Raw genomic sequence first — 25,466 nt, forward strand, 5'->3', positions numbered from 1 at the left:
ATGGAATATGTCATGTGTAATTTTTAACTGGATCCTGTGAAAGTAAATCAATCCAAAAATGTCAGAGTTGGACCAGTTCCTACATTTTTGTACTGAAGATACAATACTTCCAAAATAGAGAAGGCTTGAAGAGTAGGTTTAGTTTCTTTGGAATAATTGTTTTAATAATGAAACAGACTATTGCAGTCCCATGACACTTGAACCTAAATTCTCTGGTGAACATATTTTTTTTTACATTTGATGTATTCATCTTCAATATTTTTCTTACAAGTTATGAAAAGAAAAAAGAATATATGTTATGCAATCAGATTTCCAGTAAAAAATATAGTGGTCTTAATTAAACACTGCAGTGTGCTTTTAGATCACAAATTTACAACGATCATCTACAGAACTTTCTTTATGCTAAGAATAGACGGGAGTAAAGTCTTTTGGAAGGGGACTGTTAATATAGGATAAAGCAAGGCTAAAGTCCAGTGGAAGAGAAGTACAGTGTGACGACTTACTCCTGCCCCTTCTCAGTGTTCTATAATACCTTTCAGTTGTACAGTGTTTCAGAGTGGAAATATTGTAAAGTGGAATTTCTGAGGACCAGTTTACTAAAATCAGTGGTGTCCATCTTTACCAATAAATTACACACATGGAAGTCTACCCTGCTGCACACATTTGCACAATCCCCAGATAACTGTGGGTGAAGTTACTGCTTTTTGGCACTGCAACCCACCATGGCTGCACTGGTCCTTAAATTTACTTCTTTTGTGTGTGTGCAGATACCATCAAAGAAAAACACTTGGTATGTGTGGATATTGTGCACATGTGGATATTGTGCACATGTGCTCTTAGCTATGGTCACTTTGCCTACTCTGTATCTTAAAATCAACGTACATCTTTATCCTGCCTTCCTATGGTTTCCCACTATACCTCTATTGCTAAAGTTGATGGTTTTTACAATAATGGCAATGGAGGCAAAACAAAAACAAAAAAAGGAAAGCAGGAATGGGATCTTGCAGCTCTTTAAGAAAAATAATTTTGTAATATATCTGTTTATTATTAAATAGTAATATTGATTTCATATGTATATTTGTTTGGCAACAACTGTTTCTATTTTCCATGTTTCAGTTCTGATGAGTTAAAAACAGGTCTGAAGCTAAAACAAGTTCTGTGTCCAAGATTACAACTGCATGGTTCATATATTGCCTTCACATTGTCCATTCATGTTTCCAAATTACTTTGGGAAGGATATTGCCCAGGGATCAAAAGTTAGTGTATATTGCCTGCTGTAATGGAAGTAAATGAGTTGTGGGAGCACTAAAGGAAAGAATGTAGCATGGTAGGGAATGTTCTAATTCCGTGTGTTCAACATTCTGCTGGTTTCCAAAGGGTGGAGTGCATTCTTGTTGATCACTCAGCAGGATTTGTGATCTGTCTGCAGGATTATATTTTTCCCAATGTTTCATTTGTTCCTCAGACAGGGTGGTTTTTTTTGTTTTTTTGTTAATACTATGTTGATACAGTTTGGAGTATAACAGATCAGCTGCCAGTGAAACCAACTCAGCTAACATTATTTTCTTGTTACCGTCATTCTGTATTCAACAGAGAATTTCTGTGCTTGAGAGAGTGTGGTAAAAAGAAGCATCAATGTGTGGTGATGCTGATAGACCAGAATCTGAAAACCATTATCTTTGAAATAAAGAGGCACAGAAGAAGACTTTTAATGTTCCATTCCTAGGGTGGCCACTTTGCCTTTGCTGAGAAAGAGGAAATGCAACACGCACATACAAATAAAAAAAGGATACAGATTTGCCTAACATTGACATATGCTAATTTATATAGTTGTAAATTTAGAAATAATTACTATAATTTAAATGGAAATACAGTGATCTTACTAATAGTGGGTAAGACAGTGACATGGGGCCTTGTGTGTCTATTCAGTCTGCTGTCCAAGTGCTAATTGTTGATGGCCAGCCTCAGTGCTCCTCCTTGCTCTTTCTTTTATATTTTAAGTGGAATTGGACCACATAGCCCTTCAGAGGACTGTTCTCTGTAAAGTAGTGCTTTCTTACACAAATGCTTTTGAATCATTCCAATGGTAAGAAAGGTATATAAGTTGGCAAACATTGCATTGGAATTTGTTCTTCACATAGATATTTTAAATATCCTTGAGCACGAGCCAGCCCAAATCTTGTATCCTCCCCATGAGTCTTTCCTTAAAAATCCACATGAATAACCAGCTCTGGAACAATGTTTTCCAGCTGCATGCCTTCATAGGCATTCCGTTCAAGATAAACCTCATATTCCAGTTAGTTCTGAGTATTTGGATTCAGTCATTCATTCCCACTGTCGGACAAGCAAGTCTCAAGCTGGGATTTTCTGACTATAGCAGTAACCAGCCTGCTCAGCCTGCCAAGCTTAGTTCAGAATTCAGTGTGTTAATTCAACATTCGTTGTTTAAAAAGGGTCTGCAAATCTGGTTTTAAAATAAGCTCTGGGAATATACACACTATACCTTTTAAAGTCCATTCAAATCACATTCCCACGCCCACCCCCCAGCAAAGAATTTGGGGCATAGTAGTTAGGGGGTTAATGAGAATTATAACTCTGCAAGGGGTAAACTACAGTGTGCAGAATTCTTTGAGGGGAAGAATGTGTTTTGAAGGTATAATGTGTATGCAGCCTAAGTTTGGTACTTTTCTCATGTTTGAATAAGATACTCGTGGCTTTTGAAACAGTGGCTTTTGAAAGTTGCATGCCTTAGATTAGTTCACCTTTGCATATTGGTTTTGTGTAATCAATGAGACATTACTGAGATTACTCTAGAGTAGGCATGTCCAACTCCCAAGAAACTGAGATCTACTCCCAGTATAAAAACACTAGCCACTTCTAAACCGCTTCTGGTGCAATGGGACACTGTGACGAATGCTAAAGTGCATGGAAACACTGTTTAGCTTTCCATCACAGCGGTACCTATTTATGAACTTTCACTAGTATGCTTTTGAACTGCTAGGTTGGCAGAAGCTGGGACAAAGCAACAGAAGCTCACCACCTTTAAATAGTAAAAACACCAAAGGGAAAAATATCAACTGTATAGAATCTGTATTATAGAGAGAGAGAGACACAAGTTAGGAAAACAAGGATAGCTGGAGTATCCCTGCACCCCAGCTTTGGTCACTGAAAGGCATATATTGATTAACAAAGAAATAACAGTGTTTTGTGTCCCAGCTCCAAGATGAGGAATATGATTTACAACAGTTTCCCATGACCTTATACATGAAGGAAGGTTAAGATCATTGCCATGGTCATGACCCTAGGATCATGGGGGTGGCATATGTCCTCTCCCAAAGGGTATTAAGGTCTTTAGTAACCAAATGAGCTACAAGAGTTATTCAGTTCATCCATTTGCTAGGAGAAATAATAACACCATTTTTTAATGTGACAATTTGGTGCAAAGGGTGGGGGGTGGAACTGGTTCTGTGCTCTTGTTTCATAAGATGATGTGTTGGGCTCCAAGCACTAATTGAAGGAAACACCAAACACATTTGTTTTCCCACTGGCAGCAACCAACCAACCAACAAACAAACAAACAAACAAATATTGGGGAACTATGTAGACCTCTGGAATATCTTATGCTCAGCAATGGCAACTAGCATAACAATATTTTTGTTTACTGAAGTGGTGGCTTTATATTTATTATCTTGCAATGGTAAAACATAATGAAATGGTAGGATCCACTTCTATACAGAAACAGGTGCGTTTCTGAGAAGGCTATTTCTTATGACCTGGACACAGGCAGGCTGGTAATGCTGTTCTCCTTTCATAGAGTGACCCCGTCCAAATTTTGATGCTGAAGTTGTGCCAGCTCACTATCTCAAAGATCATTTTGATACCTTAAAAAAAAATTCACATTACAAAAGAGAAGTGTGGAAATGCCAACAGGATTCACTGACGCAAATTACGTTGATGGGAATATTGTGTTTGTTTACTCTGTCAAAGGAAAGGATGGTTCTTAAAAGTTTCATGACATCAAAGATGAGGCAGAGGAAGCCATTAGAACCAATCAATCATGTGTATTCCTTTTCCAACACTGTTTATAAAGGAACTTGGGCAGTTCCTCTGTTTAACTGTTGTGCTAACAACTGAGGACATTCCTAGCATTGCCAATATAATCTATTTAGTTCAATATTGAAATTTTCATACCACAGTTCTGAAACAAGTTCTCCTATCTACTGAAATTCACACTTCTCCAAAATTTGTGATGCAGTTCTCCAACCAAAAATGTGTACAGAAATGTGTGTGTTAATGGAAAATGTGCATAAAAATTAATATATTATTGAAAACAGCAAACAAAGGGCATTCTATTAGGAAAATTGCTTGTAAAAGTGTTTGTATTAGCCCAAACCACACAAAAATGCATACATTGAGATAAATTTGCACTAAAATACTGATGAATTTTCACAAGCCTTTTTGATTTTAAAAGCCTGCAAATTGCTATAGGAATGTGAAGAACTGAATTTGAAACTGGAAAAATGAGAAACAGATATTGACAGATTTGTCCATCCCTACGTGGTGCCCCGTGTGGTTAATGAACCAATCCTGGCATCAGGATTTGTGTTCAGCTGGACATGAAAATTAATTGACTTGAGTGCTAGAACTAAATATATGAGCATCCCAAGTAAATATATTCCACAAATTTAACTTCCTTTATATAAGTAAATATAGCAGCAAGGTGGGGAGGGAGGGATGAAGCAGACAGAAAAAGCTGAAATAGCTTTCCCACATGCAGCCCAAGTCAAAGTGAATTGTCTTTGCCTCAGCACCAGATAGCTCTATGCCTGCTATTTGCACTGGAAAGAAAACTCACATCCACACCAAGGAAGCTTTCCTTCCATTGCACATAGGTGTGGGACTCCAATCTAGATCAGGACTGCAAGAAGAGAGTGGGTTAAAGCCTACCATCAGGATCCTGATCTGTCTTCTCCTTTCCCTGCTATTTACTTTTTAAAACAGTCATTCGTGCAATTGCTAATTTTGTGAATAGTGTCTCCTTTAGTGTGATGGTAATCCATATCCTTATGATGTACTGATACTATATCATAGTTCATTTGAAACTGGCACTGGTGTGGCATTAAAGGTGGGTGAAAATCTTTGCTGTGAAGAGAAGGCAGAAGGTAGTAGCATGTAAAGGCAGTACAAAACCATGTATGAATTTGGGAGTGGGGTGCTTTTGTTTTTTGCTTATAGCAAAGCAAATCTTGTTACTCAGCCAGTTTGCCCTGCCTGACACTCCTGAGATTGATGGCAGTGGAATTCCTGTGTTTATATGGGAACTATTTAATTGAGAGTTTCTGCCATGCCTTCCTGTTTTCAGAATGTAACCCAGATTTTAGCTTCCTAATCAAAAGAAATATAGCATTGTGCCGTAGAGACATCCAGTTTTACTTCCAGTGATTAGCTTTAGCTGTGTTTGCAATCTGTTTTGTCTATAAGGATTTCTTTCTTCCTAGAGCAATAATTATTTTAATCAAATAAATATACATAATTGGGTTTTTAAAACATACCATACACTTTCAGTATCTTTGTTTCTTGAAATCTCTTTATTTAACAAAACTGATGTATTGTCATGAAGGAAAAAAATGAGGCAGATGAAATTCAATGCATTATAGCAGATCTATGACAGGACCAGGGCTCAACCCAAATGCCCCATGTTTTTTCAATTTTATTATTGTGTGTGTACATCCCTTCCACCCTGCTGCCCTATAGAGCACCCAACCAGCTGGCTTCTTCTGTGTCTGCCCCACTTCTCACTCTGCTGCTAAACCATTCCTATTTGACCTCTCTGACATCCAGTGAGCATGAGTGACTTTCTAAAACAACAGAACTGCAGAGATGGGAATGTGCATGGAAATAATACCCTCTGGTTTGGAAGCTGCATACCTAAATCCCAGACATTATTGGAGCAGACTATGTTCCTTCAAATATGATGAAAATACACTCTACTCATATTAAAATATATTCTCACGTTTAAAGGGAGAGCACTAGAGCATTCAGGTTCTTTGGAAAGTTATCAGTCCCTGATTTGGAAACTAGCTGAGGAAGGGAAGGTCATATTGTATGTGGTCATCTGCAGTGTTTTCATTTGAAAGGTGGAAGGAATCACAAAAGGATTTGATAATATGTGAACAAAAAAGCATTATTATTATTATTATTATTAATTAAATTTCTATACCATTCTTCATCTGAAGATCTCAGAGTGGTTCACAGCATAAAAAGGCAAGATAAAAACATAAAATATACAATAAAAGCAAGAACAAAAATGAAACAATAATCCCCCCTCCCACAATCACATTTAAAAGGATATGGGATGTTAATCGGCCAAAAGCTGGTGGAAAGGGAACGTTTTTGCCTGGCAACTGAAGGTGTAATAATGAAGGCACCATGTGAGCCACGCTAGGGAGAACATTCTAAAAATGGGGAGCCACTGCAGTAAAGTACCGTTCTTGTGTTGATATGCTCTAGACCCCTTGTGGAGGAGGTACATGAAGATGGATCTCCGATGATGATCACAGGGTCTGAGTAGGTTCATATAGGAAGAGGCAGTGCTTGAGGTATTGCAGTCCTGAGCCTTTTAAGGCATTATAGGTGAAAACGAGCACTTAATTGGGCTTGAAAACTAATTGGGCCAGGATCAATGTAAGATGCTCAAACCATCTTGCCATGGTGACCAACCTGAGTGCTGAATTCTTCTCCAGCTGAAGTTTCCGAACCATCTTCAGAGACAGCCCTCTGTTGCAGTCATCTAACCTTAAAGGTTACATTAGCCTAGAGGACCAGAGTTCATTTTTACTCAGAAAACCCATGTCCCCAATCTCTGCACTCCCTTCTGCTTTAGCCTTTCCTCCCTATCTAACTTCACTCACATCATCCCCGCTTCCTTCTTTATCCCAAACTTTTGTCTGCTTTCCTTGAGTAGTCTTCCTATTGCAGCATTAGGAAGACTGGAGAAGAGAAGGAAAGGAAAGCTTTGGGAGAATATTATTAGCACTGAATATAATTAGCATTGTAATTAATTTATTAATCACCTTCTATACAAACACCTCAATACAATGTATTTTTATTTAAAATGATTTATAAATAGTTCACAGTATAAAATATCAAAGCAGTATAAAGAAAATGCCACATTGAACCTGATCTGGTAGCACAGAGGCAGCCAGTGCAGCTGCTTCCACAAAGGTATAATATATAAACTGAACATGGATAAAAGTGTGAGTGCGTATTTGGCTTTTAATTTTTTTTTATCTCTCCCTGCTCTTTCATAAAAACATATTCATGCTTGATATTCAGATCTCCTTTAAGTCTGCTGTAAATTGCAAATTACAGAGTATTTGGCAACCAGATCCTCTGAAGGTCTCACACTGGCAGCTCTAATTTGAGAAGCCAATCATGGCAATTTCATGCTCAAATTATCAATGCAGTATTTTGTGTACATTTTTTGCACGGTTCATTTCATTCCTTTTAAACTGTCGGCAGCCAGTTATTTCTTCCACCAGTGCATTTATTCTTGCTACAAGCCGTAAAGATATGAGTTGTTGTTGTTTAGTCATTTAGTCGTGTCCGACTCTTCGTGATCCCATGGACCAGAGCACGCCAGGCACTTCTGTCTTCCACTGCCTCCCGCAGTTTGGTCAATCTCATGCTGGTAGCTTCGAAGACACTATCCAACCATCTCATCCTCTGTCGTCCCCTTCTCCTTGTGCCCTCCATCTTTCCCAGCATCAGGGTCTTTTCCAGGGAGTCTTCTCTTCTCATGAGGTAGCCAAAGTATTGGAGCCTCAGCTTCACGATCTGTCCTTCCATAATCCACCTTTAACTTTGGCCTGTGTTGATGTATTTTGTGCAAGTCAGGTGAACCCTTTTCTAATGGTAGCTGGGTTAATGTAGGGGTGTAATATGTACTTACTGACACTAGTTTTCCAGCCCTTGACACCAGAAGTCACATCTGTGAATATCCATTCTAAAGCACTGAAGTCTGTAGTGGTACTGTGGACAGCTGCATGGACAAGTCCATTTAAAATATTTTGATTCAAATAACATCTGACACTTGCATGAAATACAAATGGTATTGGTTGCCAAACTCTCGGAGGTGGAGGGGCTTATTTGTAGAGCAAGATACTGTCTGGATGCTACACAGTAATTCACTATTTGTCTGAGGTGACAGACTCTGTACACCATGCAAATTTGTCATACGTCTGCTCTTGCACTGATTTATGACAGCCCTACATCACACTGGCAAATCTGCTTAAGCCCTGTAATATATAATTTTAAACCTGAAAAATTATTACATAAAAGCTGCTCAGCCAAATCCATAGCTCATACAAATCAGTTACTTGAATTTCTGCTGATTTCCTACTCAGCTGTATCTTTTGTGAAAGCTTCCATTGAACTTAATGGGAGTGAAGAAGAACCTCATTTCAGTTGTGCCAGTGCAGTAGGGAAAGTCCAGTGGATTGGATTGGTTTAAATTCCAGACATTCAACTTAACCCAGTTGTGGCCTGCTCAATTTAGGCCATTTTGTATAATTTACCCTATATTTATATTACATGTACAATTTTTTAAAAGGTGTGATCTGTGAGTGAATTTTCAACATAATGTCGGCAGTTACTGCATTTTAGTATATCATCCCAATCCAATGAAGAGAGTCTTATGCAGCTAATGTGGATATGCATGGCAATGCTAATTTGTTTACCAATGAACGTAATGGATGCATTTCACACTGTCATAAAGTGTCCACATCCAGAATTACTAGTCAGGTTTAACAATGCAGCTAGAATTGAATTGCAACTAATTATGCTATAATGGTTTGGGATGCAATCCTGTGAACGTTTACTTTGGAATAATCTTATTGAATTCCAGGTGGATTACTTCTGAATATACATATAGGAGTGCACTGTAGAATAGATTATATTGGCTTGTAGTTATTGGCTGTTATTTCTTTGTCAGTCACATTATTTTTGATATTATTACCTGATCTAGTTTATCTGGAAAAGATGGTAATGGGAATCTGATCCATATCTCTTCTGTAACACCTTAAGGAACAACACCCCCCATTTAACAACAATGTGCAATGATTAGGAATATGTCCATGTCTCCTTTTTTGTCACAGAAAATATCAGTGAATATATAGATAGTGGTAGGCTCATTTTAAAATAGTTCAGGTTCTCATCACGTTGATTAGCTGGTTGGTAAAATGAAGCTGCTGGTTTTTTTGAGGGGGCAGACAAAGCAGAGTCCCTAAACACTGCTTGTCAAAACGTATTGTTCAACAAGAAATTCCCACTGGCAGCAAAAGAAATCTGTATCCAGGACAGCTGCAGAAAACCTAAAGAGGGAAACAAACTGAGTTCTCAGCAGTAGCACTACATCACTGCTTTGCTTGTTTGGTCTTTGTGGTTTAATTTTTAGAGAGTTCATATCTCTCCTAGCCTTCATGCCGTTCAACATTCCTTTACATGTTTACTTGGAATCGAGTCATTTTTTACTGCAATAGAATTATATGGGTCTAAGGTTTAAGTCTCTGTGATTGGTTTAGCTGCATGCTTTAAAAACATTCCTAAAGTCTTTTTTTCTTTTCTTTTTTAGCTTACATGAGACTTGTGTGTGCTTGAAACATTTTGTTTGAATTGGAACATGTCGCTTGCAAGGTTTTGGCCTGAATATCCTTTGCCTTCTGTGTGGCATAATGACCGCTCCCCGCTTAAAACGGGGGGCGCCCTTTGTGTGGACGCGCACATCCCCTAGATCTGGAGCGGCTCCAACAGCATAGGCTTGGTTTGCCTTCCCTCAGGTGGGATACCTGGAGGTCTCCGCCTACGTCAGTCAGTTGTCCAATCCCACCTGGGGGAAGCGTTGCCAAGGAGACCAGGCCAGGTAGGGGAGGGATTACCTGCCCACACAATAGAGGGAGGATCTTACCTGGGAATCCTCACTTGGCTCCAGAGCCAAGTTGCTCAGCATTGTATTTTGCCATGTGTACCCTTTCCATTCGTAAGGTAAAATTTGCTCAGTGGTAGCTGGAGCCTCTTGGGCCTTTTGAGGAAGAGAGTTGGCCTCTTGGGCCTTTTGAGGAAGAGAGTTGGGTCTAAAGGATAGAAAGCAGAGGAAGATGGAAAGGAATTGCTGAAATAATTATCAGAAGTGGAATACAAAAAGGGAGGTGTGAGGAGGTCGTGGAAATAAGTGAGTGAAAGATGGGATAATGAAACTGTTTGATTTATTGTATTGTTTTGGTTTTGTTTTGTTAATTTAATGTTTTGCATTGTCTTTTTTTAGTGTTTAAGTTTCTGGAAAAATAATAAATATTATTTTTTTAAAAAGAGAGAGTTGGGGTCAGCTGATGGAGCCCGTGGTAGGTGTAGCCATCGCTCATCTCCCATTTTTGCCTACTTATCTTTTAACAGCAGCTTGATATGCAGAAATTAAATGGGTGAAGCTTTATCAGTGGTGAGGAAAAGTTTCCAGCTTGACCTTTTGCATGTATATTTATGATTAAAGCAATCTACTGTTTGCTCTAGTAATGGAGAACTTGCAGTCTGGAGGCCTCTGAGTTTGGCCTACCAAGTTGTTTTAGCCAAACCATACCCACTTTTCCCACCCCTGATGCCAGATGAACTCAGATGTTATAAAGTTCAGTTCAAACAAAATTCAAGATACAGATACAAATAAAGCTGTGATCTTGCTATCCACATAATATTGTATTGTTGGTTGTTCCCCATGCTGACAAGTCGATAACGACAAGAAACAAAGCCTTTCATGTTATCAGCCCAGTATTGTAGAATGCTCTGCCAATAGCAATTGAGCAGGCACCTTCTGTTTCAATTTTTTAATACAACTTTGGTTACTCACCTCTATTCCTACAAACAAGACAGACAATCAAGAAATAAAGAACTAGGTGAAGCACATTATTGCAGTTAGAATAATATAAACAGAAGGTTCATTATGCTTTTGCACACATCATTTATTTGAAGGGACTTTTAAGAAGAGTCACATATTGATAAGGTAGCCTTGATAAGGTTTGTGGTATTGGGGGCTTATGCAGCACATTATTTTTATTTCATCTCCTTATATGAAAATATTATCAGGATAAATTAGGTTCCAAACGCTGTCATGAAATACAAATCAACTGCAATTTCTATATGGCCATTCTATTGGGCTATAAATCTATCCCCACCCCCACCCCAAATGAATATTGATATCTAAATCAAAACAGAAGGGCAAGGTTAGACTAGCCTGAGGAAATGTGTGCTGTTTTCTTTTGGTGCAATTTTCATGAATTTCACACAGATGCCTAGAGACCTTTTCAAATCTAACAAGGGAGTTAAGCTGAAATCCTTGGGTATGAAAACTTCGAGATCATAATGACGCAAAGTATGAAAAGGATGTTTCTATTTAGCAAAAAGTCATTTATAGACTGTATTAGAAAGAATCTTACAAATGAAAGTAGAAAGTAAATGAAGGACATGGCACCTTACTGAATTTTCTTTGCATAGATTTACAAGTTGCTCTAAGTCCCCAGAGGGATGGATTTTTCACTATAAACCTGCCTTGGGTTAACAGATCTGTCCAATGTAAAGAGCAGTCTTTCCGCAACAAAGAAGCCTCTGATATCAACCCTTCCCCCATGTATCTGGTTTTTAAACTCCAGTGTTAACAGCATTTTTGTACATGTCCAAATGTTTTATTAATTAATTAATTTAAAATATTTACAAGCAGCCCTTTAGGTTTTTTTTTTAAAGAAACCAAACATCTCAGGACAGCAGTCATACTCATAAAATAGAGATATTACAATACAAGAATAGCAACAGCTGAAGAACCAAAACATGCCATACATCTAGAGTTGTCTACAATATTAAAAACTAAAGAACTGTAAAAAGCTGGAAAGTAAACAAGTCTTCACTTGGGTGTTGAAAAAACAACACCAGGTAGGCTTCCATTTGGAGGGAATTTTATATATGGTACATATATACCCTCCAACATTTTTCCGATGAAAATAGGGATGTCCTATTCCCTGATGATGATGATGATGGTTTTATTTTTTCTACCCCAAAAATATGACTGGGTTGCCCCAGTCACTCTGAGCAGCTTCCAACATATATAAAAGCATTATAAAATATTAAGCACTAAAAAAACTTCCCTATACAGGGCTGCCTTCAGATGTCTTCTAAAGGTTGTATAGTTACTTATCTCCTTGACTCATAACTCCATACCCTCTAATATTTATCCAGTGAAAATAGGGACATCCTAAGGAAAAGTGGGACATACCAGGATCAAATCAGAAACCAGGACAGCTTCTGTAAATCCGGGGCTGTCCTTGGAAAATAGGGACACTTCAAGTGTCTGTATATGGGCTGCCACTATTGAGCTGTTTAGGGAGGGACTTGATGGGTTGGTGTCTGTAGATCAGGGTGGCACAAACATGCCTATATTCAACCCTTTGCACATGCAACTGTGCAAATGATAGATGTTTTCTGTGTGCTTCAAGTGCCCACAGCTGCCTTCCGTTTCCTTTGCACCCCAGGACCCACCAAACTTACCAGGAGAAGGGGACAGGGGACAGCAGCAAAGGTAGTGGTGAGTGTTCCAATTCTTTGGCAGATTACCCTTTTCACCAAGAAACAGGCTGGGGGCACAGCTTCCAGCATTCCTGGTAGGAACATGGTTTGCATCATTTTCTGCAGAGGACAAGGGCTTCTGAGGCTAGAAGTGGTCACTGTAGTGGAGCTGAATCACCTGCCACTGCTACCTTGGCTTCTCACTCCTTTTAAGCTTGGGGGCTTTGGGTGATTCGGGGAAGCAGTGACAGAGAAGGCAGCTGAACAGTTGAGGTGTAGTTCAATGGGTTGTACTTGCTGTCTTCACAGAATGCTGCGAGCAGGGCCCTGTTCAACGTAGACCTACTCATAAGTAATCAAACAAGGATGCTTGTTTTGAAGAACCGTACTGCAACAGCCCTATTGAAGATGAGCATGATATTTGGACACTTACCCAGGTCCAATGTCATTTAAGGTTTTAAAGAAGAGCTTCAGCACTTTTAATTTTTCCTGGAAACTGACTTAGAGCCACCACCACCACAAGCAAGACAGTGCTCTCTTCAATGGGTCCCTGTTAGTCCAAAGTACAACTGCTAGGTAACTAACTGAAAATTAATTAAACCTCCTGAAGGATGAGATTTTCCCGTTTCAACTCCTCTCCCCTCAATAGCTTAAATCCTTTCTCTGCTTTAACTAAATAGAAGAAACCCCCAAGGTATTTTTCTTCTTTCCTCTGCTTGTTATTCATCATTACTATTCAGATAATTTGAGATCTGAGTCTACTGTTGCTGTTTTTACTTTACCACCTTCCAGTAATTCATTAAGCAATATTATCATTAACATCTATCAAATAAGGATAGCATTTTTCATCAGTGGGACTGGTTGGGCTGTGTATTGTTGTGTTTGACCAAAGGTTTTATTTTTCTTACTTGTGGATTTTTGGAGGAATTTTAAAGGCGGTATTAACCCCCCCCCCCCATCATTTTCTGATTGCTCTGTGAGCAGAACGGAGTAGTTAGCAAGCCTGTGGACTTTAATTAGCACTTTACTGTTAGTCAGTTTGTTTCTTTTCCATAGTGAGTGATTCAGGGCTATAAAGCTTGCTTCTGTGATGAAAGGTATTCAGTAAGAAGCACTTCTCCTCCCACCCTTTCTCTGTATGTCTTTAGGAGCAATGTCCTGGTGGATGGGGCTGCAGAAATGCAGCTTGGACCATTGGAGAAGATAGAATAATAAATCCCTGTATAAATAACTCTTCCCCATATGTGTGATGCAACCAAATGTCTGCATGTACAGGAGCCAACTAGAGGTGATTGTACAGTAAATAAGTAAGTGCTATTGACATTCTGAAACACCTTCTTTTAGCAACACAGCTTGCAGTTTGTTTTTAAAATTAGTGTAGGAATTACAATTCAATGAATAATAGAAACAAAAACTGACAACAATGTGAGTGTTTGTATGTATACAGCTGTCTTCTTCCCTCTGGGATCATAGGATTCTATTGTTGATGCCAATTCTACTAGAGCATGTTCTAAGATGGACATAGTCTAGACTCCCTATTCATTTTTCTAGCCATATTTTAGTGGATGGGCAGGGCAGCCAGATTCTTCTCAGAGCTCTAGCTCTAGCTATTGAAGGTAAAACTAGAGGCTCAAATTGTGAATGCTCTAATGGTGTTTTTTGCATACTGAACACAAGCAACACACACACACACACACACACACACACATTTTGCTGTTTTTGTTTGTTGTTAACATTTTGCTTTCTTGACAGCACTGGGGCACAATAATGAGGATTTTTTAAAAAAGTAATTCTCTGATAGAAACACTGAAATACTTCGCCTCTATCTGTCTCAGCCCTGCCCTGGAGGTGCCCATGCTTCTAAATGTCTTTCAGTTCTCAGTCTCTGACTGCAGAGAGGATTATTAATGAAGCCTTTAAGATATTTATTCTTGCGTGGTGACATACCTACCTACCTATAAACATTTAAGGAATGGCAGGCTTTCTGGGAAGAAATTTCTGAGTCGCTGCACCATAGCTTGAATCTAAAATACGTTTCCAAAGTGAATTGGCATTTTTAACACAGTGGGCTATTTACTGACTGTTGAAAGAATCCACCTCTGCCTAAGGATCATCAGTTTGATTTATATTTGGCTTGCTGCCCTGTTTTCTGGAAGAGGGTTTTTTCTGCCTGCACTCTGCAGGAATGAAGAGATTAACCAATCAAGCATTTTAAAATGTTTCAATATGATCAATTAATTTACTACATTTTTGCAATCTTACATTTTTTTTGGTAATATTTTATTGAAAGGATTTCAACTGTAAATAAAGTGATAAAAAGAGACGAAGAGAAGAAAAACAAAAAGGCACAAAAATGTGTAGAAAAATATATATGAATATATACAAAAAATATCCTAACCCATACATCCTAACCCATATATATTATTATCCTAATACATATGTAAATATTAATAGCCTACTACCTTTTGTATGGGACGCGGGAGACGCTGTGGGTTAAGCCACAGAGCCTAGGGCTTGCTGATCAGAAGGTTGGCTGTTCAAATCCCTGCGACGGGGTGAGCTCCCATTGTTTGGTCCCAGCTCCTGCCCACCTAGCAGTTCGAAAGCACGTCAAAGTGCAAGTAGATAAATAGGTACCGTTCTGGCAGGAAGGTAAACGGCATTTCCGTGCACTGCTCTGGTTTGCCAGAAGCGGCTTAGTCATGCTGGCCAGATGACCCGGAAGCTGTATGCTGGCTCCCTCGGCCAGAAAAGCGAGATGAGTGCCGCAACCCCAGAGTCATCTGCAACTGGACCTAACGGTCAGGGGTCCCTTTACTTTTTGTATAAACTCATTCCAAATATTGTCATATTTTCCCAAGCAAAATCTACGTCTGTAAGCAGTCCATTCATAAGTTGTGAGTGTTATCATATTAGTGATCCATTTATTAAAGGGGATTATATCTTTATTCTTCCAGTTATCAATATCAATCTTTTGGCTACCATTGGAGTACGTAGAATCAATTTTCATTGTTAACTTCCATACAATAGGTATATAGTTCAGAAGACATACCGGTAGTTTTAAGGTTTTCTGCATGACCCTGAAAGCTAGGAATTTGTTCTCATCTTTGCCATCGAAAGCTAGTATACAGTATAAATAAATTCCTGCACAAGTTCTAAGGAAGCAGTTGAGCTGCTGGGGGCAAACAGAAGCAGCTGAGAGGCTGACCGCTAGTGTTGGGAGTCAAGTACCTACCTGAGAAATATCAGGCAGGGAGTTAACATCTTCAGCATCTCCAAGCTCAGGTTAAAGGAATGTACAAAGCATCCTTCCTGTCAGATCAGAGTAAAGGTTCAGCTAGAATCTAAACCTCTGGAGTTTAGAAGGGAAGCATACTCTGGCGTCTGCCATCAGAGAGGAGAGCAAGAGCCAATGGAAGGTTGCGCCAAGGATCGCTGTTTGCTTGAAAAAGGGAAAATGCCTCGCCACCACCCCAAAAGGGCACAGATTTGTCAAAATTTGGACACATGCCCCTTAAGGGAAGTATGCTCTGGTCCCATCCCTCAGCCAAAAGACTGCTGGGTTGTATGTGTGCATCAGTGAGAGTGGGGTCTTTTATATGTTTCCAAGCTACCTTCAGAATCATTTGACTGGAATGCAGAATATCAATCTTCAGAATGAATAACAGACTAGCCAGATGCTTTTGAGAAATCTGCAAGCAGAGCAGTAGCCCATACTTCTTGTTGCTCCCCCCACCCCCACCCCATTGACTAATTTTCAGAAACATATTGCTTCATATTAGGCATTGATGGACCTCTTCACTCCCATAAATCTGTGTAACAGTGGCCATTACAACGTAAGGTTACAGATAAATTAAGAAGATTAGTGTGGATACGATCTCCCCTAGCCAACCTCCTTGAGCTGACAGGTTAGATTAGGCAATTAATATTCACTGACACTGAAGTTCTATATCATGGATGCCCAGCAGTCTATACAACAAAGCAATCTGCTCTTGCAAGCTTGCATTTGCCTTTCTTCTTCTCTGCCTTTGCCTTGCCCCATACTTGACTGCACAGAGGCTGATAGCTGTTAATCCCTGATACAGACAGTCATCACTGGAGATACTGGAACTTGAATAGGAATCTTGAGATCTTTGAACAACCTTTCATTAATTTTTTGTTTAAAGCATTTATATCCCATGTTTACTCCAGAGACCTCAAAGCAGCTAACAAAAATAAAACCATAAATTAAATGGTAAAGGATTCCTTTAATTATAATTATAATAATTATTAACACTAAAGTAGCAGCATGAAATAACAAAAAACACAGCAACTTTTTTTTCCTATAAGAAAACCCTCAAGAGTTCACTTTGCTCATTTTGCATACATTTAAAGTTTGATTATAGTGTCTCTTAATTATAATCATGTCTACTCAGGGGTAAGCCCTGTTGAAATCAATGTTGCTTCCTTCGGCGATCACTCATGGCCGAGTAAGATTGTCTTTCATTAACACGGTCTTAATGGTGTGTCCATAAGTGACTGTAGAGGCCAATTCTGGATCCACACATCCTTCCACAGTGGGGGCATTTCTCCCATCTCTCTCTCAACGGAGGTCATCATACAGGGCGACCCAAGAAATTTCTGTGCCAAAACTGGGGCTAAACCCCAACTGAAAGGGATCTAGAAAATCTATTCCTTCCAAGAATAGATTGACAACCACCCACTCTAGAATCTTCCCCAGGAAAGGGAGGTGAGCAACCGAATGGTAGCTAGTTAGATTTTCCAAATCCAGGGTTTCTTGAGGAGTGGTTTTACCACTGCCTCCTTCAGGCAGGCAGGGACCACCTCCTCACGTAAAGAGGCATTAATCAACTCCCTGGCTCAGCTAGCTGTCCCTTCCCTGCTGGTTTTTATCAGCCAAATGTCCAGAGCACAAGTGGTCACCCTGACTAATCCAAGCACATATTCAAGCCTTACTAACTGAAACTCATCCAACACAACATGACTAGACAGTGCTCTGGACACCCAAGATTTATCTACCCATTTTTCTTGTTATTAAATGTTTATAATTATGAATAGTCCATTCCACTAATACCAACCAGTGTAGTATAAAACAGGGATAACCAATGTGACCCTTCCCCCTGACTTGGATTCCAGCAATATCTGGGGGGCAAGTTATCCAACCATTGTATAAAAGTCAGCATATTTGAATGGGTGTGGATTTCTTGGGTGGTGGTAGAAAAGTGGCTATCTGAAAGATCTCCCCCAGCCATTTAAAATAAGTTTTCCTATTGTACCAATTGCATGTTGTATAGCAAGGATTATCTTAACATATCACGAGAACACGCTGTTAGGTGAATGTATAGGTTCATATCTTTAATGGAAGCCTTTTGTTATAATGTGGGAATATGACAATCTGTACTACTTGAAACGTTTACAAGAAAATGTACACACTTAATAGTCAATAGACACCAATATTTTGAATAAGAAACTTGTAAAAGAAATAAAAATACATCACACAGAGGTTACGTGTATCCACAGTCATGAATTCTGTCTCTGCAGAAATGCAATAAATAAAATCACATCATATGCAAATAGTTCTACTTACATCAGTACAATATACTGTGCAGCTTTCCATTCATTTTTACCCAAACCAGTATTACACTTCTAGATTATCCAGTTTATTTTTCTACAATCATAACATTGCTCACAATAAAAGGGGAGGCAGAGACAAAGTTAAACCTCCACAATCTCTATCCTGAGTCTTTTTAGTTTTGCACATACTTTGCAGAAGAAAACCAAAACTTATCCTATGGCAAAAATTTAGCTTAGTTTTCTGCTCAAGGTCTATTAATATCTCACAAATGATTTTACAAAACAAAAATTTTAAGCCAGTATTGTTATTAGGAAGAAAGTAGATATGCTTCAAACTTAACTTCTGAGCAGCTGTTTTGAAAGAGATTCTAAAATCCAAACAGAGATCTATTGCAAGAGTAGTTGTTCAGTACGGTCCGTGATGGCCAACCTATATACATAGTGTGAATAGTAGCCATATAAGATTATGCTTTTCTTTTGTGTTTCGTTAGGTCTTGCAGTTAAGGTGGTATGATGAACAAATGCAGTGGCTTTTAAAATACATTCTGAGGGCTGCAATTCTCATTCACAAAAACACTCCCACAAGTACGATTAAAACGTGGCAAGGATTTGTGTGCCTGTCAACTTATGAGGAAGGCACATTATGTCAAGCTGCTCCCAATTAGAGATCGACAAGCTCTCTGAGACTATCTCTGTTTAGCTATGGAATTTCCCACGGTTTCCTGGAAAGAAAAGGGAAACCCCGATAACAATTTCCTGAATCAAACCAAGAGATCAGAAAAATGTCACCCCAATTCCTCAAACACATCTCTCGCATCCCTCATTGTTTCTGGCAGAGAAGGAATAGCAGCAGCAACAAGCAAGAGAGGTAAAAAGGTTGATGGTATAGCATGTGATGGACTATGGAAAGTGTTGTTCTTTGAAGGGGCCATGCAATTTCCAAAGATTAAGGTGAAAGGGGGTACTGCATTTTGGAGATGGGGAAAACTTTGGAGGATGTGCAGGGGTTGCAATAGATATGGGCAGTGGGAGCTTGGAAGTCTATTCGCTCTTGGATTTTGCTCAGGGCAGGAGAGGATTTTTGACCATTTAAAAAACACCCTTCTCCTTTTGTGGTGAATTTTCTTGGTCCCCAAAGTTTGATTCTGCATGTTGCTCATGAGAACTCTGCTAACATAATTACTCCAAATCCTACACCCCATCTGACTTCGAGCACACACCTTTTGCACACATTGGTGACACACCTGTGAAAGAAAATACGTGTGTGTAAACATCAGATTATGCACTTGGATTTTCTTCTTTGTTTTCTTTGGTGGCTGTAGCTCCTGTTTGGCTTTTCAAATCTCTTTTCATATTTGGAGAAGTAGACAAAAGGAATGTAGTGGTTTGATCCATGGAAATCAAAGCAGAAAGTCCAGAGGTACAAATGTGAATCATGTGAGCTTATGAACTTGGCTTCTCTTAATTGAGACTACTGCGAGCCATGGCTCTTGGAATGCCACTGAAATTGGAATGTTTAGTCTGACACTCCTCCTGTTGAAGTCAGAAACAAAATTCTAATTCCAGCTATCAGTGTCCATCTCCCTAAGCATTTAATAGCAAAGGAAAAATGTCATTTTCTTATTTGTTTAGGAACTGCAGTCATGCCAGAAATGACACACAAAGCAGTGTACAATACTAAAAATTAAAAGTAAAATTATTATGGTCATGCTTACTATCTTATAAACCATTATAAACTGTTGGCACAACATTATCACAGATATGGAAAGGAAATGTTATCACACCCTGTAGCCCCTAATAACTTCTTCTATAATACCAGCCATTGGTTTCTGTAAGTAATTTGAGAACTTCATTGTTCAGCAGAACAAGTAATTCAGAAAATAAAACTAATAGTCTAGCATATACAAGTTGCATCCTATTCTGAATGATATAAAATAAACTTTTAAAATCTGCTGTCTTTATGACGTATTCACTAAAGGAAGTAGTAAGACATAAGAATATATGAGTTAATGATACTCTCCATGATTTGGAATGATTCTATGTCTTTGTGTATTCCAGCTTAGATTTTTTTAATTTTCTCCTTAGAAATTCCCTACTAGATACATTTACTTTGCTTTCTCAATAATCTTTTAGGAGATGTACGTTCTAGAAACACTAAGCAAGTGTTGTTGTTACTCTATAAACCATCTATTACATCACATAGTAAATCCCCATAATAAAAGCACTGTAGCTTAGTATATGAATCTCAAAAGTATCAAAAGTCACCAGAATATTTTAGCCTTTGATTTATGTGAATATTAGTAGTTACTGTAAATTTTACAGTGTAAAAGTTTAAAGGAGCACCTTTCAAAAATTCTTTACATGCTATAAGTGTTTGTGTGCACCAGAAAGAAAGTGTTTAGGAAGAAACAGTTTTGTATTGATAAAACAAGGTATCTATACAGCAGTTCATTTCAGAAAACCTCATTTTGAGTTTGTTTTCAAGATCAAATGCAATGAATCTTTGTGTAAAACTAAGCTGCTTCAGAATTACCGTAGCCTTGTTCTTTAGAGCTAAATTCAGAGATTCTCCCTTTAACCCCTTCATTCTAGCCTAGCAAAAATTAGTCTTTGGAGGCAATAATGTTCCAAAACAGTCTTATTTGGAAACAGTATGTCTGTCAGTTCACTAATGTAGGAGTAATGTGGTTCTTTGGATGATGCTTATGCCAATTTTCTACTAACACAAAAATAAAAAAGAGGAAATTGATAAGCCAATTCTTTTCACTGGTTCAACTTGTTGGCCAACATGAAAGTTTGAATATCCTAAAGGGCTGTATTGCATTGGAAAACATGACACACCCACCAACAGCTGCTGGTTCAATAAAATGTGCATCCAACCTTCTTTACTGTCTTTTTTTCAGTTGGCTCAGTGTTAGTACTTAGATTCTTGTACAGTTACAGTCTTTAAATTAAATTCCAGCACATCCTTCTGTGTACTCTTTGTAGATTTTGGCAACAGTCCACTGCAGTTATGTGCTGCTTAATTTTAAACTGGAAATTAAGCATACCTATTGGCCTATTTATTGTGTATGCTTTATGCATGTATGATTCATTTTAGTGAAGAATGCTTTGGTAGTGTTTTAATTTTATTATTCCCTTGAAAAGTCTGAAACCTAAGAATAGTATTAGCACTGGAGAACCAGCTGGAATGCTCAAGGAATTGGGGGGGAAATAGCATACACTGACTTAGGAAAAGAGCAGAAGATTGCTGGAAAAAAACTGACAGTGGTTTTCAAACTATGTTCCAAGGAACTCTCATGTCCCTGGAAGTTATTAGGGCATCCTCTGTAAGAAGGTAAGCAAAAATTGACAAGCTTCCCTGAAATTGACAAGCTTCCCTGAAATACAGCTAGACCTCCATCTTCCCCTGCAATGTGCAGCTACAGGAAAAGGTTGGATGTGTTGTAGCTCTTAAGTTACACACTCCACTATTTATGTAGGGTAGCTGTGAGACCGAATAGGAGTCACCAGTGTCTGCATGAGGCTGAATGCATACCCTAAAACATGCACCAGAATCATCTACAATGTTCAGGGGCCAGTGAGGTGGTCCACCATAAAGAGGAAAGAATAGCCACTTCTGCTAGATGGCAGACAAGGACACACAGATACCCTTGCCAGCAGGAGACATGAAACAGTGGTAGAAGCAGGAAGTAGCACCTTACAGGTGTGGGGCTGCTGGGAATAACCAGGAGTGTCCAGAACTCTTGCTCCTTCTCTGGTAACCACTAGCTGGTTCTATTGGGAACCATGTCGGAGCTCCTTGACAAATGAGTCAATATAGAGAGATCTCTGAAGACTGACATTAGAAAGATAAAAACTGATCTAATAGTATTTTTAAACCAACGTAGGTAAGAGGGATTGCTGTTGTTAAAACCTCCATATTCATGTACCCTTCCAATAAAATAGATGGTTATATGATTCCTTTTAGAGAAATCTGGGATTATTAGCATGAAGTCTCTCAACCCCTATATTGGGATGGGGAATCTCTGGCCTTCCAGATGTTATTGGAGTCCTACTCCTATCAGTTCTAACCAACAAGGTGAGCGGTCAAGAATAGTGGAAGCTTTGGTTCAGCAACATCTGGAGGACCACAGCTTCCACAGCTCTGTTCTATATCATCAAAGGAATCTTGCCACTGAATGAGAATTCCATGACTGGGGAAAGAAAGAAGGGGAAGGGGCGGACTGGCCCAATATGCAAAAGTCAAATATACTACTTTTATTTACATATAAGAAGATCTGTGCTCATTATTATTCACACTTTTAAAAAAGAAAAGAAAAATAGCTCTTCAAATGTGCTCTCACTTTGACTTTCCAAGGTGAAATAAAACAACCTCAAATAGACATTTTTTTCTTAATAGAAAAATATGATAAGAATACCTAAAAAATAACAGTTAGCCAGATGTCACTTTTTATACAACAAAAAAGTTTGGCGTTGCCTTTACTGTACAAAACCACTCTAATACTTAATATTTACATAGTTTGGGCTACACTCAGGTCTCAAAGGTGGCCATGGGGTGTTTGCTTCCAGCTGAAGAATTTGAAGCAGGGATGATATATTGCATCCTCACTCTGTACTCATTTTTCTCAGAAGTAAGTACCACAGATTTTAATGGAACATGCTGCTGAGTAATGGCCTGATTATTTTGTAAAGCTGTATTATTCAGTTCCTAAGATTCTCTCATCTGCACAGCTGTTATGCCCATACATCCACACAAATCAATATTCTTGCCTTGCCCATTTCTTCCCATTTTAGCAGTGGGAACCAAAAGGCTAAGGAAGCAGAAGGGCAACCTGGTGGAGACAAAACCAGAGGAGCCAGAACTTCTGAACTTCTAGCTGTTTTGTATTTTTGTGTGTACATATCTCTATGTACATAAAGAGATCAGCCAAAGGTTCTTTGTCTGAGGCAAGGATCTCATTTACTGTTATTGGCCTAGTCTACACATAAAGCAGGATGAGATGGGAATGAGCTGACAGATTGGACTATACTACTTCAGAATGCAGGTAAGGGAAATCATATTTCTGAATGCTTCCCTGTGTAAAAAACAATATTTATGCAGAAACCTAGCATGGCTGTGAAAGGGAGCCTAGACTTTTCTCAATTTTTCATGTTGCCCCCTCTTGCTCAGTTATTGGGAAGGATTCAACTAATGAATCACATCAACAGAAGCCCTACGCAAGGGCTTCTGCTTGTGCAACAGGGCTTTCCTTTCCTTCTTCTCCTGCGTGCCCCATATCCCCTGAAACTGGCACAGGGGTGGGAGAACCCCCAGAACAGTGCATGGGGGAGGAAAGTGGGGACTGTTGAATCTGGCAAGCCACACTGCTTGCCCTTTTGGAACAATCACCTTAGTGCTACACTCAGTTCCTTCCTTTGTGTGTGGCTTTTTTTTTAATAACTTGGAGTACAGTATTCAGAAATGGCACCTCCTCTCAACTCATCTGTATTCTGAAGTTGTAAGACCACTCTACCACTTCAGGGTTCTTTTACCTAGTGTCACGTTATGTGCAGATCAGGCCTGCCTCTTTTCTGGAAATGGTTCATGTTTATTTTACACAAGAAACACCCAACAGATTAAAAAGCAGGAGACATGTAACCAGTGAATATATAATCCTACAGTGATCTCTATGACAGGAACCCTGCAGAATCCATATATAGGTCATGAAAATGATACAGAGGAGGGAGCTTTCTTGAAACAAAAATGCGATGTAAATGGAAGTTCTCTTAAACCCAAACATCCCCAGGAACACAGGCAAGAAGTTGTTCTGTTTAGACCAATACACAACATATTTGCAAAGGAATCCTTTCACAGGGAATGCTATTAGAATGATATCCAAAACTAATTTGTTGTGTAAGTAGGTCCTCAGAACCAAATACTATCTTTCCACTGCCTTGGGATTTCTTCTGTTCTATAAAAATGCTTCTGCTCCTTTCCCATAAATTGTATTGTTTTTTACTACCTCACACTTCCTTTGCTCGATTCTAATCTCCACTATTCAATGCTGAACAATACTAAAAAGCAGCACCTCTGTCTCTGAAAACACATTCCTTTTATAATCTGGTATGAGGTACAGCTAATGAAGGTCCGCTGAATGAACCTTCACATTTCCAAGAAACAAAATGGCTGACCACAGCGACTTGTCTTGGATACACACCAAGTGTCAAACCCATATTGGCGGGGGGGGACGGGGACACACTTGTTCTTTTGTCATTTTCTTTTCCACAAGATAAAAAGGCCACGTGGAATAATGTGGCTAGTAAATCATTCCTGAGTTTCTGAAAGAAATTAAGACAGAGTTACTCTACTTTTAAAATGCTGAGTCCTTAATAAGCTTCTTCTTTTCTGTTGCTGTCTTTGGTAGTGTCCATTTGTCTACAGATTTCCTCCACACACAGACAAAAACAGTTTGTTTCTCCTTACTTCATGCAGCAGAAAAGTGAGACCTTATAGAGTCCTCTCGTAATTGCCAGTGCTTGCCGATGTTGTATTCTTCCAGTTGACTTCGCCTCTCAATAGTTATTTTGTATTTTTTTCTGCATAAAAGAAATGGGTAGCACAGGGTAAGAAAACCTCCTTCAGTTTAGGATAATTAGGAATATAACTCCCTTCACAAAAGAATGTCTGTGAAGTACAAATGTGTTCCTAATGATAAATGAGATGAATGAACACTATTGCCAAAAGATTAAAGAGGTGTGCCTTGAAGCATTTTTGCCTGATCTCAAAGTTAAGTTATATTCAAAGATTTCAGACAAACTGAATATTCTTCCACAGATCTGAAACTAAGTGAGCAGGAAGCTAGTATAAAGTGCAACAGATGCTTTGAAGTTAGGGCTGCAAATAGTGGAACCATTTAGTAGTTCTCTCAAACAGTGTTTTTTTTTTAAAGATCTGCTTCAAGATTGCAGCATATGGCTTCATATTGTTCAGTGGAATAGATTGCTTGCCACCTCACACTGTTAAATATCATTTGTGTTCTGTATTTGTGTTCTTCAGTGAAATTGGGACTGCCCCATTAAAGTCCACGTACAATTCAGTAAAATCTAAATACTCAAACATATCTAATTTGATAATTAATTGTTATTCTGACTAAATTCTTACATGTTGTTACTGCCAAAAAATATTTATAGACCTCGTTTACAAGTAATTAACACTGAATGTATCTTACACTAACGGAATAATAATACAATTACAACTATAATAAAACAGAGTGCAATACAAAACTGCTCATAAAGTTCACAACATTAAA

The 25,466-nt window shown here is 38.7% G+C and overlaps 2 protein-coding genes across 3 annotated transcripts in view; one reads left to right on the forward strand and one right to left on the reverse strand.

The window, feature by feature from the left end:
• TARS1 (threonyl-tRNA synthetase 1) overlaps window positions 1-25,466 on the forward strand; it is a 197,297-nt gene that overhangs the window by 79,331 nt on the left and 92,500 nt on the right. The window lies entirely within an intron of this gene.
• The window catches only part of NPR3 (natriuretic peptide receptor 3), a 54,249-nt gene continuing 46,717 nt past the window's right edge, over window positions 17,935-25,466 (reverse strand). For both annotated transcript variants that reach the window (XM_080973536.1, XM_080973535.1), the window contains exon 8: window positions 17,935-24,753. In XM_080973536.1, coding sequence (XP_080829662.1) covers window positions 24,642-24,753 — 112 coding nt within the window. In that variant the 3' untranslated portion in view covers window positions 17,935-24,641. The remainder of the gene's footprint in view (window positions 24,754-25,466) is intronic.

Source organism: Podarcis pityusensis, assembly GCF_964106645.2.
Source record: "Podarcis pityusensis genome assembly, chromosome: 11".
Taxonomy (NCBI): domain Eukaryota; kingdom Metazoa; phylum Chordata; class Lepidosauria; order Squamata; family Lacertidae; genus Podarcis; species Podarcis pityusensis.